Genomic DNA, 14,195 nt, shown 5'->3' with positions numbered 1-14,195 from the left:
TTGTCTTTGGTTTGGAGTTTAATTTCTTTAGTTGGAGTCGCTTTCACGAGCGGGTCGGACTCCGAGTACTGAGCCGACGCAAAGTTTTACAGATCTGGAGTGCCTCGGAGTTCGCGGCCGAGTCGACCCGGTGATTGGGTGACTTCTCGATCTTAAAATCGGAGGGTCATTCCTTTCCGGCTTGGCTTTCACGAGCGGGTCGGACTCCGAGTGCAGAGCCGACGCTAGGGTATCGAGGGCGAGTTTCGCTTGATCAATGGAGATCTGGAGTGCCTCGGAGATCGCGGCCGAGTCGACCCGGTGACTGGGTGACTTCTCGATCTTAAATCCGGAGGGTCAATCCCATCCGGCTAGGCTTTCACGAGCGGGTCGGACTCCGAGTACAGAGCCGACGCTTCTTATCAAGAGCCTGATTCAACTCAGAAAGAGCCCGATTCAAATATTTGTCGAGAATCCTTCAGAGGTGTTGCAGACTGTGTCGATCAAAACCGGAAGTTTTTTTCTAAGCTCAGTTCAATCTTCCTCAGTCTAGTGCCATGGATACAAGTTAGCAGGTCCAGGTCAATGCTGTTGATGGTTAAGCCTCCAGTTTTTCTTGTGGCTATTGGAACGGGAATGAGAGGAATCTCTGCCTTCATGCCAATATGAGAATATGGGGGATAAGATGACCTACCGACATTTATCCAGGGATTACAAAGTCGAGCAAAAGGTTTTCATCTTAGAGGTGGAAGATAAGTCTTTTGGGGAAAGGATTCAGTTAACAGAGAGAACTAGATACAGAGGGTACCAGATTTCTTTCGATTTGGGCTGCGCTGCTTGGCTCATTGATCAGTTAAAGGAGGCGGTAGTTACAAGCGGTCAGAATTTCTTCAGAAAATATAGAGGTCATAATTATCAGTTTTGGGTTGAAAGATTCCACAACAAAAACGGGGATTTTCTTGTTCTGTCCAAAACAGAAAAGGATGGTTTTGTCAGGAATATCTTCGTTCCTAAAGGAAGTAACTTTTTCGGCTGGAGAAGTTTGGAGGATTTACTGTCTGAAATTCTCCAAGGGGGAAAGAGAGCCGGGGCTTCTCAGAGGAATGTGAAGAGGGATGGAATTGAGCCTTTGAGCAGCCACTCGGGTTTTGGCCCTCAGGTTTCGTATAGAGACGCAGTTCTTGGAGGCAAGATGTTGACAAATGGGGCATCTCTTCCAAACGTCAGAGAGGAAAGATGGATCAAGAAAAACTGGAATACGAGAGATACTTCCACGGAATCCTATAGTTGGGGGAGTGTAATCGTTTGTGAGAGACTTGTGGTGCATCAGCCTTGGAGAGTTGTGGAGGCCTCACTTCAAAATATGCTGGGAAAGAAAATTTGGCTTTCACCGTTCCAATGCAACAAGGCCTTGTTTGTTTGTCAGAACGAAGAGGAAGCAACAAAAATTGCACAACTTGGAGTTCTACCCATGAATAAGTTACCAGATGTAGTGATGTCTGGTTGGTGGGACAGTATCAAATCAAACGACAGAAAGGTGGTTAGTTATGGTGGATGGGTTGCTCTGGAAGGTCTACCACCGCATCTTTGGACCAATGATTTTTTCCAAAAGATCGGCGATGCATGCGGTGGCTTGGTAGAAGTTGATCGGAGAACAGCTAACTTTGGTTTTTTGATTGAAGCAAAGTTAAAAATCAAACCCAACAACATTGGATTTATTCCAGAGTTCGTAAATGTGGTTGATGGAGAATCAGTTTTCAGGGTAAAAATCCGTCAACTTTCGCCAGCAAAGAGACCTAATCTTTCGGCTGCAGATTGTGGAGTATCCACAATATCAAATGGCTCTTTGAAGTCTGAATCGAAGTTAAAAAGGATCACCGGAATTATCCCTCCGGCGAAAGCAGATTTTCAACAGACTGTCCTTAATTCAGGGACACGTGTCTGTTTTCAGATTGGAGATTTTGAATGCCCTGTCACTGTTGGATATGAAAGAAAGCAAGGAGAAAGCATGCATGTGACAGAGAGAGTGCGGGTTGAGAAGCCTGTAATTAATGACTACCTTTTCTGTAAGAAAGCAAGGTGAACAACAGAGAGTAGGAAAACTGACAGGAGCGGGGGAAATGACAGAAGCGGTGGTTTTCTCAGAAGGTGCAGAAAAGGCAGTTGCAGGGGATTATTTTAATAATTCAATAGAGAAAGGAAGTCAGAAAGAAGTGGTCTTTTCGGATATAGGCAAGGGTCTTGACCCACATAATATGTTTGCTGGGTCATGTTTAGGCCCAATTAATCTAAATTTCAACGGGCCGAGATTTCAACTACAAGAAGGAATGGTTTTGTCAACCATGGATAAAACGCAGACATCCTTGCCGGTGGAATCAAAGCACTCGAATTGGTTGACAATAGGAAGCAGCACTTCAAAGTATTCAACAGTGAACAATTCTCAATGTTCTTCGGCTATGAAAGCTCATCACAAGGGTGTTTCAAGCAAAACTCCAATGTGTTTCAATTTAAATTTCCTTGGGAGATTTGGCGATTCTGATATTTGTGGAAAAAGACTGAAGCTTGTTCTTCCAGATGAGTTCGGATCTTATCTGACTGCTTTCGAGAGGCCTAAACTGAAGGAATTTCAATCTCCCAATCTCACCTTCTTAAACAATGATTGTGAACAGAAGGAGGAAAAGGAAAGTGATGTCGATGAAGTTCCAATTAGGCCATCGGGCAGGTTGATTGAAGAGGAATCATCTGAACAAAGGATGAGGTTGACAGAGGATCTGGGCATGGATTATTCTCAATTATCAGATTCTGGTGTAGACGAATACATGTCACAATCATCAGTTTCAGAGGAGTTTGGTGATTCTTCACAAGACGAAAAAGAAACCTTCGATGATTTGGATCGCTCTAACGATGTGCTCCACAATCTCTTCACTGATACAACAATGGAAACAAGGACGACGATGGAAGAGGTACCTTCTCAGTCGCATCATATAGCGAATTTAGACACTGTGGAACAGTTTGAATACAAAGATACTGGGAAAAACAAGAAACTGTTAAAGTACAGCAGAAGGAAAAGGTCGGCTAGAGTATCAGTCAAACGTGAAGCACAAACTCGAACTACCAAATTCATGTCAAATATGAAAGTTTCTTTGGTGCCACTGAAAAGGTCTTTATTTCTTGAGAGGAATACTGGGAAAGCCATTGCTAGCAAGCTTGTGGGTGGAAACAAGGCAGAAAAGAAAATTCAAGGGGGCATTGTCAGATTTAATGAAGATAATTAGCTGGAATGTTAGAGGATTGGGAAGTAGGCAGAAGAGGTTGATTTTGAAACAGCAATTCAGGCGATTAAAGCCCGATATTATTATCTTACAAGAAACAAAGAAAGAATCAATTGACAGATCGCTTGTGGCTAGTGTTTGGGGAAGTAGATTTAAAGAGTGGATTTTCGCCCCTGCTCAAGGAAGATCTGGGGGTATAGCGGTGTTTTGGAACACCAAACATATCTCGGTTATTGAATCTTTGGTTGGAGGTTTCTCTGTCTCCATAAAAATTAAAGCTCTCAATGGGTTGGACTGGTGGTTATCTGGTGTCTATGGTCCCTGCAAAAATAGAGAGCGAAAGGAGTTCTGGGAAGAAATGGCTGGCCTTTACGGTCTTTGCGGACCAAGATGGTGTGTAGGAGGAGATTTTAACGTGGTGAGATTTGTAAATGAGAAATCAAATGGGGGAAGAATGACTACAAGCATGAGGAATTTTAATGATTTCATCCAAGATACAGAACTCAAGGATTTGGAGTTGCTCAATGCTCAATTTACTTGGTCAAACTTCAGAGAAGATCCTGTGTGTCGGAGGTTAGACAGATTTTTGATCTCGGTAGGTTGTGAAGAGATTTTTCCAGAGGTAAGACAAATGGCTTTGGCAAGGGTCACTTCTGACCATTGTCCAATCCAACTAGATACTAACAAGGTGAAATGGGGGCCAAGTCCTTTCAGATTTGAAAACATGTGGCTACAGCACCCAGATTTCAGGAACAAGTTCAAACAATGGTGGCAATCTGAGCAGGTGGAGGGTTGGGAAGGTTATAAATTTTTGTACAAGTTAAAAGCTATCAAAAAAAAGTTGCAAAGTTGGAGCAAGGAAAGTTTTGGTGATGTTGAGAAACAAATTAAGGATGCTGAGGCTAGCATAGAGGATTTAGATAGGAGAGAAGGGTTGGAAGGGCTAGATGTTGCTGCTAAAAGAAAGAAGGAAGAGTTACTTTTCCTTGTGGAAGATCTAGCTTTTAAGGAAGAAGTGAAGTGGAGACAGAGAGGTAAAGTGGAATGGGCTAAAGAAGGGGACGGTAATACTAAATTTTTCCATAGAATAGCAAGTGGAAGAAGGAAGAGAAACTATATAGAAAGGTTGGAAGTGGATGATAGGGGAGTGGTAGAAGATGCAGAAGAGATAGAAAAACATATCGTTAATTTCTTCAAGTCTCTGTTTAGTAGTAACGAAGAGGTATGTTGGGGCTTGGAAGGCATCAATTGGGCCTCAATAAGTGAATCTGAGGCAGCTTGGCTTGAGAGGCCTTTTGAGGAATCGGAAGTACAAAGAGCAGTTTTTGATTGTGGAAGGGATAAATCGCCAGGACCAGATGGTTATTCCTTGCAAATGTTTCAACACTGTTGGGATTTCTTGAAAGTGGATATTTTGAAGGTCATGGAGGAGTTCTTTGAGACCGGAATAATAAATGCGGTGACAAATGAAACATTTATTTGTCTAATTCCGAAAAAGTCAGATTCTTTGAAAGTGACAGACTACAGGCCTATAAGCCTAGTTACTGGTTTATACAAAATTGTGGCGAAAACCCTAGCTTCAAGATTAAGGGAGGTTATGGGCAGCACAATCTCTCCACATCAAGGAGCTTTTGTTAAAGGCCGACAAATTTTGGATGCTGTACTTATTGCAAATGAGGTGGTAGAAGAGGTGAGGCAGAAGAAAGAGGAGGGATTGGTGTTTAAAATCGATTTTGAAAAGGCTTATGATCATGTTGAGTGGAGATTTTTAGACGAAGTTTTACAAAGAAAAGGCTTTGGCATTAGATGGAGAAAATGGGTGCAAGGATGTCTAAATTCTGCAAATTTCTCCGTTTTGATCAATGGGAGGCCTAGGGGAAAATTTCATGCTTCAAGAGGTTTGAGACAAGGCGACCCACTGTCACCTTTTCTTTTTACCTTAGTAGTGGACGTCTTGAGCAGATTAATGGAGAAGGCTCAAGAAAATCAACTGATCAAAGGTTTAGGCATTGGGCAAGAAAGGGTGGAGATCTCTCATCTTCAATTTGCTGATGATACTATTTTTTTCTTGCCAGATGATGAGGAAGTTTGGAACAATTTATTAGAGGTGCTCAATTTATTTTGTACTGTTTCAGGGTTGAAAATCAACAAAGCAAAGTGTTCTTTGGCTGGAATAAACTCAGACTGTGAGAAATTAAAAAGGTTGGCAGATTCTTGGGGTTGTGAGGTGGGTAGTTGGCCAATAAAGTATTTGGGTCTCCCTCTTGGGGGTAGGCCAAGAGCACTTACGTTTTGGGATCCAGTGGTAGAAAAAATGGAAAAAAGACTTCAAAATTGGAAGAAGGCCTTCTTATCCAGAGGAGGCAGATTAACTTTGATTCAATCTGTTTTGGGAAGCTTGCCAATCTACTACATGTCCTTGTTCAAAATTCCTTGCGGGGTGATTGGACGCCTAGAAAAACTAATGAAAGGATTTCTTTGGGAGGGGGTGGAGGAAGGAAAGAAAAATCACCTGGTGAAATGGGAGATAGTTATTAAAAGTAAGGAGGAAGGGGGTTTAGGAGTAGGGAATTTGAGGAATCAGAATGAAGCGTTATTGGCTAAGTGGTTGTGGAGATTTCCAAAGGAATCAAATTCTCTCTGGCACAAGGTGATAAGAAGCAAGTATGGGCTGCAGGATAATGGGTGGAATGCAAATCCTCCATTGCGGGGCTCAAGTCGAAGCCCCTGGAAAGATATTTCGTGTGGTCTCCAATCATTTCTACAATGTTGCAAGTTTAAGGTGGGCAATGGGGAGAGAGTGAGGTGTTGGGAGGATGGTTGGTTGGAAGGGGGACCATTGAAAGAACAATTTCCTAGATTATTCTTGCTTTCGAGAAAGCACAACCAGAACATCGCAAGTTTTGTGGATCTTTCTATCAATTCTTTGAGCTGGAATTTTGATTTCAGGAGAAATTTGAACGAGGTGGAGATAGAAGAGGCGGCTAGATTATTACAGAAAGTGGAAAATGTTCGCTTGTATCAATCAAGAGTGGATGATAGAAGGTGGAAACTGGAATTATCAGGATTGTTCACATGCAAATCCTATCGCTCTTTCTTGAGCAACAATGGGATTGTGCAACATTTTCCACCCTCTTCTCAGATTTGGAAATCAAAAGTTCCTCCGAAAGTCAAAGTCCTTGTGTGGTTAGTGGCTTTTGGGAGGCTCAACACTTGTGATCAAATTCAAAGGAGAAGCCCCTTTATTTGCATTTCTCCCCATTGGTGCAGTTTGTGTAAAGCAAAGGAGGAAAGTGTTGACCACATTTTTCTTCATTGTTCTTACACGATTCAACTGTGGTGGAAATTGTTTCAGGAGGTTAGAGTAAGTTGGGTCATCCCAAAGGGTTGTTTCGAGCTTCTAAGCACTAATTTTGAGGCTCTAGGAAGTGGGAGGAAAGCTAAAGCTTTGTGGGGTTGTCTGGTGTCAGCAGTTTTTTGGAACATTTGGTTGGAGCGTAACAAAAGAATTTTTGAGGATTATTCTGGTGTGGGGGTAGCAGATCTGTGGGGAAGAATAAGATATTGGGCAGCTTTCTGGGCTTCAGTTTCAAATGATTTTAAGAATTACTCTCTTTCTCACATATTGTGGGATATGTTAGCAGTCGTAAAATGATTTTGGTTGAGGTTGTCCTACTTGTAATCTGATACTCTGGAGAGATTTTCTTGTTCTGTTCTTGGTGGATTTCTTATCCACTTCTGTGTATTACTCTTTGTTTTTAATAAACTGTTATAGTTTCTTCTCAAAAAAAAATTATCTGTTCAGCTTCAAGCTTGATTTCTTTTGTTGTCATGGTTGACAATGTGATCTTGTTATTTAGAATCTGATGTAACTGAGTTGAGCTGACACAAAAAATTTTGGGATAAAGTAACAAGTGACTTGAGTTCTCAAGTGTCGCTTTGAACTTGGGAAGAAAGGGCCTCATTCAGTGAACATCAATTCTTAAGATAGAGCTTAGTAGAGTTTGTTTTCATTTTTTATTTTCATATTCCAAATAGGCTATACTCCTTCTAGATATTGTTTCTGTTAAAGGAAACTTGTTGAGTGTTTGTCATCCAGTTGGACTTACTATGATATGTCCAGATTATTTAGGTCTATATTTTCTATTGCTTCTCAGATAAGGTATCAATATCTTGGCATATTCATGGAATTCTGCAGCTTGGCTAGGCTTGTCATCACTTAAGGGAGACTAACTTCTTTAACTTATTGTATGTAAGTTATGGTGTCACTCCCTTTTGTGTTCTAGGTGTGCTGATATATTTGTCGCCACCCTAAGCTATTTCGAGTTCATTAGGGTTATTATATTCTTTTTCACTTTACATTTGGCTCTTGGTTTTGGAGTTTTCAAATTAGGACAGATCTCTGTGATGAAGATTTATGTCGGTACTCCGTCCAATATATTTTGATGGCCTGGTTCAATTTAATATTCATGTTTGGCTATGTCTGCATGTCAAATCGAGTGTTGTTGACATATATGCTGGTTGATTAGCTTTTATTTCTTCAAGAGACCGCATGTATGTAAAGGGCCTCATATATTGTTTCAAAAAAGTCTAATTTTTGCAGGTATGTGCTCTTTTGGTTGATTATCTTCATCTGCAAGTTCACCTTTACCTACTTTCTCCAGGCAAGGCTACTCTTACTCGTCCTCAAGTTCTAGTGATCAATGAGTATATTTTTCAGTTGATCAACAAGTCTAGTGTTTGGCTATAGTAGATTTGTAAAATTATATAAGAATTTAATTTTAGATGAGATGTATGTTTGTTTGGAAACTTTGGATTTGAGATCGGGATATTTTGATGGGATGGAAGGGAAATGGAAGTGTGGTGGTGGCATGGATATATATTTTTCAGTTTCTCTTTGGGCATCTTGGTCCAAACATTTTAAAAATATTCCTTTTGAGTGTAGTTTTTCTAGATTGGGGTGAGTTTGAATTTAATTTAATTTATGATTTTGCTTGGTAGTATAACCTGAACATTAGGACTTCTTGTATTTGTCTTCTACTTTTTACACTGTTTCATTTACTTGAGTCATCATTTATACTGCAGATTAAACCTCTTGTTGAACCCACCAAAATCATCGTGGACCTTCCATCTCTGCAATACTCGTGGCATGATTTGGTGTCAAAGAGTGAGTTTCGCAACATTGATTTACTTTCTGTGTTCTTGTTTATGCTCACTAGTACTTTGTTGCTTGACATCAGCAATCAACTCAATCCAAAACCTATTTTTTGTTTTCTGGTAGAAACTAGTAAGGGACAAAAACTCGGATATTGCTGTCTTTAGGCCCCATAACTTATGGAAGTGCAATTATTGGTCTATCATTAATCAGGATGACGTGTTGTCAAGATGCTACTTTTACCTTCAGGATGACTACTTTATCAACATTCTCTGATTCACATTAAAAATATGTTAAACCACCTTTCTCACTGTTCCTCTTTCTGCACATGGGCCACAAAGCACTACATCTTCCCTACTGGTTTCCAACAATCCTCTTATGGAAGGTGCTTGTTACGTTTTGAAGCTTTTGGTATTTCATTAGATTGCACTTTAAACTTGACGTGTTAGTACTTGGCATCTGTATCGTAATACATGTCATTCTGATGAATTTAAAAAATGTACTCTATAGGTGGATATCTTGCTACTGATTGTCTCTTACTCTCTTCATTCTGTGCAAATTATCTGATCATGTGTTTGACGCTTTATTGTATCATGATATGGTTGTAGTGAGAAGGCTCTCCTATATTAAATCAAATATCATGTTGATTCGCAATAGCAATTATTTTTTAAATCATAACATTTGTTTATGTGTAACTTTTTTTCATTTTGTATGAACATACTTTTTTGTCAATAATTAATGGTTCCACTGTTCTTGATGTTTCTTTGGGGGATTGATAGTGCTTGGAATAGAATGTTGCTGCATGTTATTGATGTATACATCTGTTTTTGCAGATAACCATAATGCATTGACGCTAGCTTGCCTATGGGCTCCTGTTGTGGGTGTGAGTATCTTCTTTCTTTAGCTTCAGGCTTCTAATGAGAGGGTTGAATTTACTTCATGAAGATGTATTATGTTAGACTAGAAAGTTGGATTCAGTTGAATTTGACATTGGGAATATTTTAAAATGGCATAAGAATCTGTTGTGCCTCAAGTGAGGTGCTCATTTTCTTGTCTTTCTCAGATCAAGGGCTTTCTCCCTTGTTACCTTTTGAATTAAAACGCCTTCTGTCTTAGAATGTGCATATTGCATCTACTTAGGATGCACAGTTCTAATATAATGTTCTATGGTCCAGATCTATCTCATGGATTTTTACATATGGTACACACTCCTGTCAGCCATTATTGGTGGTGTGATCGGTGCAAGAGCTCGGTTAGGCGAGGTATTATCTACTCTAAATAGTTGCAATTTCTTTCTGTGCGACGTATGGGTAGTTTCTGCTCTATGTTTGTATTGTTCATTGTTAAACATATGTAAAGGTGTTATTCTAAGTTTATGGTTCTAGAAAAAAAATTGAAATTGTAGGCTAACATACTTCGCTCTATCATCTCATCTGCCTCAATTCTTCTCTTTCGCTCTCATGTTTTCTATTTTCCTTACATTTGTTTCATCATGCAATTCATCACAACTTCTTACAGGGTTGGTTGTCTGTTGTTTGTTTGTGGCAGATACGTTCAATTGGAATGGTGCATAAGCGCTTTGAGAGTTTTCCTGAAGCTTTTGCCAAGAATCTTGTCTCACAAGATAGAAGGTGGTTATTTGTTTACTTTTCTCATACTACTGCAATTTTTGGTTGAAGGCGTACAGGTCTTGGAAATTTTAAAATATGCACTGTGGCTGGGAAACTCATGGTACTAAATTAAAATGCTGGTCCTCCTGACAGCACTATAGTGATACTCTGAAGTGATTTGAATTTTCGACCTTGTACCATTGTTGTCAATTTCCTTTGCTGCTTTTAGTTTCATACAGATTTGTTCTGTATATTAAATTCGCACACAGCAAGGGTAAGGCTGCGTACGATAGAGGTTCAAAACCCCACCCCACCTTGACCCTCAAAAAGCAGGGAGCCTCGTTGGCTTGGGGTTGCCCTTTTTTATCAAATTTGCGCACAATTTTATTTTTTCCCCCTTTTAGAAATATAATTGAATGTGGTATGAATGTCCTCGAGAATAAGCTGAAGTGAATCATTAATGAGCTTTTGGATAGAGTTGATTAACTTGAAAGGTTTACTTGCCATCTTTCGATAGAAGGTTACTTGCTATTCAATTGATATAAATTCCATCAAATTCTGAAGGTGTGATCATTGAGGGTACAATGAAGTCCACCTACTTATGAGAAAGTCATCAATTTTAAAAGAAGCGCTTCAACTCGAGTGCATTTCTTACTTTTGTGGGAATCTTGCTGATATTTTTATTTTTCTAGTATAATAAGATGATTGATTGTGTAGTATGATAATAGGCAACTTGTTAGCCATGTGACGGATCTGGAACCTGATCAGTCATTTTCAAATATCTTGTAATCGAAATTACATTTTCCTTTGTCATTTTTGTTAATAACTTGCATCTCAATTCACTTCTTCAGGTTGCCGTTTAACAGTCAGTCATCCCAGGTGAGTTTTTTAAGCTGATTTTTTTCCCCTACTGTTTCAGTTAATTTTTTAGATGATCATATTCCATGTTAGCACAACGTATTGCTGCAAGTTTCTGGTCTATGAAAGTAATTTAGGATGTCTAGAGTTATTTTGAGTTGCATATTGGTTTTTAGGCTTCACTACAAGTCTTTATTTGTTCAAGGACAGTGGGACACACATTAAAAGCTTCTATGCATGTTAACTTCTCACTCTGTGTAATAGGATATGCCAGCAGCATCTGGGACATTTCATTTTGTTTTCCGGTTGTGGGAAGGATTTAATATGAAAATATCTAACTTCCATCCTGTTAAAATCCATTTGTATTGAAAATGTGAAATTAACTGATGACTTCCAACAAATGTTTATATCTTAAAATTCAGTGTCACTTGTAATTTTTTTTTTTCTTTTTTTGTGGTTATTTTTCAAGTTTGGCTCTGCAATCTGCTCTGTTCTTGTTACTGCGACCACTTTTGTTTTCCCTTTCTGTTCTTCCTGCTATGAAATTTTTGGCATTGAGGTATGAGTTGGTTCATTCAGGATTCTCAAGATTCAAACAAGATGTATGCAGCCATGTTTTCTCCATTTTGGAACGAGATAATTAAAAGTTTGCGAGAGGAGGATTTTATTAGTAATAGGTAATATGCTGAGGCTTGCTACTTGCAATGAGAAGAAAAATCTCAATGCTATTCTCCTGCTACTCCAGTTTGTTTTTGTTTTATGGTTGGTAAGCCTTGAACCTGCGTGTTTTTTTATCCTCCAGGGAGATGGATTTGCTCTGTATACCTAGCAACACAGGAAGTCTAAGTTTAGTTCAATGGCCTTTGTTTCTTCTGAGTAGTAAGGTACGGCCTTTGATTTCAGTTGGAAATATGGATATAGCCAGTAGCATTTTGTAGTATAAATCCTCTTTCTTTCTTTATTTGTTCTTATATTTTGGTAATTTTACAGATCTTGCTGGCAATTGATTTGGCTTTGGACTGCAAAGATACACAGGCAGATCTTTGGGATAGAATACGCAGGGATGAGTACATGGCATATGCAGTTCAGGAAGTCTACAGCAGTATTGAAAAGATACTATATTCTCTGGTTGATGGTGAAGGGAGACTTTGGTATTCATTCTCTTATATTTACCATGTTATTCTTCTTTTTCAAGTGTCAGATTGTTACATATCATGATTGTCAAATGGTTGAGTTGTCTGTGCTGCCTTCTTTATGGTAGGGTTGAAAGGATCTACCGTGAGATCAACAACAGTATTATGGAGGGTTCTCTTCTTGTAACTTTAATTCTTAAGAAGCTTCCGCAGGTGTTACAGAAACTTACAGCTTTAACTGGGCTGCTGGTATATTCTTTGACCATTTGCATCACTCAAGGTTTCATATTGTTTAACAGTTTAGAACTCTTATTTAGTGCTTGTTGCGGCAAATTTGTCAGTCACTCCTTTGTATGTGGTTGTTTTATGTAAAGTCTTGGTTCCATTCGTCTTTCTCTTACGTCTTGCTACTACAGAACATGTAACTACAGTTTCTATATTATTTAATTCTTGCCATTTAAATACACAGCTTGTTGAATGTTTTGAGGTTTATTATTAGATATCAGTCATTTTATCCTTTTAATATGGTCTCGTAATGTCTTGTTATTGACATGGATGATTTATGTCAGATACGCAATGAAACTGATGTACTTGCAAAAGGTGCTGCTAAATCTGTATTTGAGCTGTATGAGGTTGTTACTCATGACCTTTTGTCATCTGATTTGAGGTATGTGAATTGTTTCTCTTTAATTTTTAAGCAGGATTTTTATTTTCTTGTGATGTTTATAATTTACCTATCCTTCCCCTTCTAAACGCTCCAGGGAGCAGCTTGACACTTGGAGCCTTTTAGCAAAAGCAAGAAATGAAGGGCGCTTGTTTTCCAGGATAAGGTGGCCCAATGATCCAGAAACCGTAAGCATCATTGAATGGAAGATACAAAGGGAAAAAGAATCTATGCGTCTTTGTATGTATTCAAAATTTCAGGGGTTTTAATTATTGTATATATTTTTGTATCTGTTGCCACAGAAAGAGCTGGTTAAGCGGTTACACCTTCTTGTCACTGTAAAGGATTCTGCAGCAAATATTCCAAAAAATCTTGAAGCAAGAAGAAGATTAGAGTTTTTTACAAATTCATTGTTTATGGACATGCCTTTAGCAAAGCCAGTTAGTGAAATGGTTCCCTTCTGGTAAATGATTTTCATCATGTGAGCTGAAACTTCATTACCTGTCAGTTTTATTTATTTTTTATATTATTTTGAAAATCTGTTGTTTGTTTGAGAACAGTGTCTTCACCCCGTACTACAGTGAGACGGTACTTTATAGTTCCTCTGAATTGCGAGTTGAAAATGAGGATGGAATATCAATTCTTTTCTATCTTCAGAAAATTTTTCCAGGTATGTTATCCTGCATTTATACATAAAATCTTCACAAGAAAATATTCATTATCCATATTTTGCCTTTATGTCATGTGACTGAGTTGGGTACAAGTGCAGATAATCTATTAGATATAGTAAGTTTATAAATACGTGGCCCAGTCCTGTAGGACTGTATATGAGCTGATAGGAGCCAAATTCTAGGATTCTTGTGCCTGGCTTAAGTACATCTAAACTGATTGCCAGCATGAGCCAAGCTTCTTCTGAAAAGTGCATTTTATCTTGGGTGGCCTAGTTATAATCCAGCTGAAGATGGACATCACTTTGAACTTTTGGTCACTTAACTTAAACAAGCTCTGAATGAATTAATCCCTGAACAGAGATTTTACTGTTTGGGATGGATCCCTGTCCTCCATGACTGTAGTTATACATATACATCATTGATTTTATTCGTTGGTTTCTCTGTTTATTTTACATTAAGTGGCTAAGAATTTGTCTTTCATTTTAGACGAGTGGGACAACTTTTTGGAACGGATTGGTCGGGGTGAGTCTACTGGGGATGCTGAGCTGCAGGAAAATTCAAGTGATTCTTTGGAGCTTCGGTTTTGGGTGTCTTATCGCGGGCAGACTTTAGCTAGGACCGGTTAGTTTCACTTGCTATAATAGCTGGCATTTGTTTCAAAAACTTAACATTGTTGGTAGTTCATTTATATTTATAATCATATGTCAGTTAGGTTGGTTTATCTTTTGACTTGTATCGAATGATTTAATTTCTTGAATTGCAGTGCGTGGTATGATGTATTATAGAAAGGCTTTAATGCTACAGAGTTTTATGGAAAGAAGACCGTTTGGAGGTATTTTCTTGTAGAAATTTG

At 38.8% G+C, this 14,195-nt stretch overlaps 1 protein-coding gene and 1 pseudogene across 3 annotated transcripts in view; both read left to right on the top strand.

The window, feature by feature from the left end:
* LOC137712596 (callose synthase 10) overlaps window positions 1-14,195 on the top strand; it is a 30,545-nt gene that overhangs the window by 7,570 nt on the left and 8,780 nt on the right. For both annotated transcript variants that reach the window (XM_068451694.2, XM_088684119.1), the window contains exons 18-33: window positions 7,855-7,915; window positions 8,337-8,418; window positions 9,240-9,289; window positions 9,582-9,668; window positions 9,955-10,037; window positions 10,868-10,895; window positions 11,454-11,551; window positions 11,677-11,758; window positions 11,865-12,025; window positions 12,136-12,256; window positions 12,577-12,674; window positions 12,769-12,859; window positions 12,974-13,134; window positions 13,232-13,341; window positions 13,829-13,963; window positions 14,106-14,174. In XM_068451694.2, the coding sequence (XP_068307795.2) occupies window positions 7,855-7,915; window positions 8,337-8,418; window positions 9,240-9,289; window positions 9,582-9,668; window positions 9,955-10,037; window positions 10,868-10,895; window positions 11,454-11,551; window positions 11,677-11,758; window positions 11,865-12,025; window positions 12,136-12,256; window positions 12,577-12,674; window positions 12,769-12,859; window positions 12,974-13,134; window positions 13,232-13,341; window positions 13,829-13,963; window positions 14,106-14,174 (1,517 nt within the window). The remainder of the gene's footprint in view (window positions 1-7,854; window positions 7,916-8,336; window positions 8,419-9,239; window positions 9,290-9,581; window positions 9,669-9,954; window positions 10,038-10,867; window positions 10,896-11,453; window positions 11,552-11,676; window positions 11,759-11,864; window positions 12,026-12,135; window positions 12,257-12,576; window positions 12,675-12,768; window positions 12,860-12,973; window positions 13,135-13,231; window positions 13,342-13,828; window positions 13,964-14,105; window positions 14,175-14,195) is intronic.
* LOC148691122 (uncharacterized) lies at window positions 98-4,342 on the top strand (annotated as a pseudogene). Its single transcript, XR_015955706.1, has one exon. The product of XR_015955706.1 is annotated as an uncharacterized LOC148691122 (transcript).

This window comes from Pyrus communis, chromosome 14, assembly GCF_041283825.1.
Source record: "Pyrus communis isolate YQ-2024b chromosome 14, ASM4128382v1, whole genome shotgun sequence".
Taxonomy (NCBI): domain Eukaryota; kingdom Viridiplantae; phylum Streptophyta; class Magnoliopsida; order Rosales; family Rosaceae; genus Pyrus; species Pyrus communis.
The sequence above is the reverse complement of the archived record's forward strand: the minus strand, read 5'-3'. Positions and strand labels throughout refer to the sequence as shown.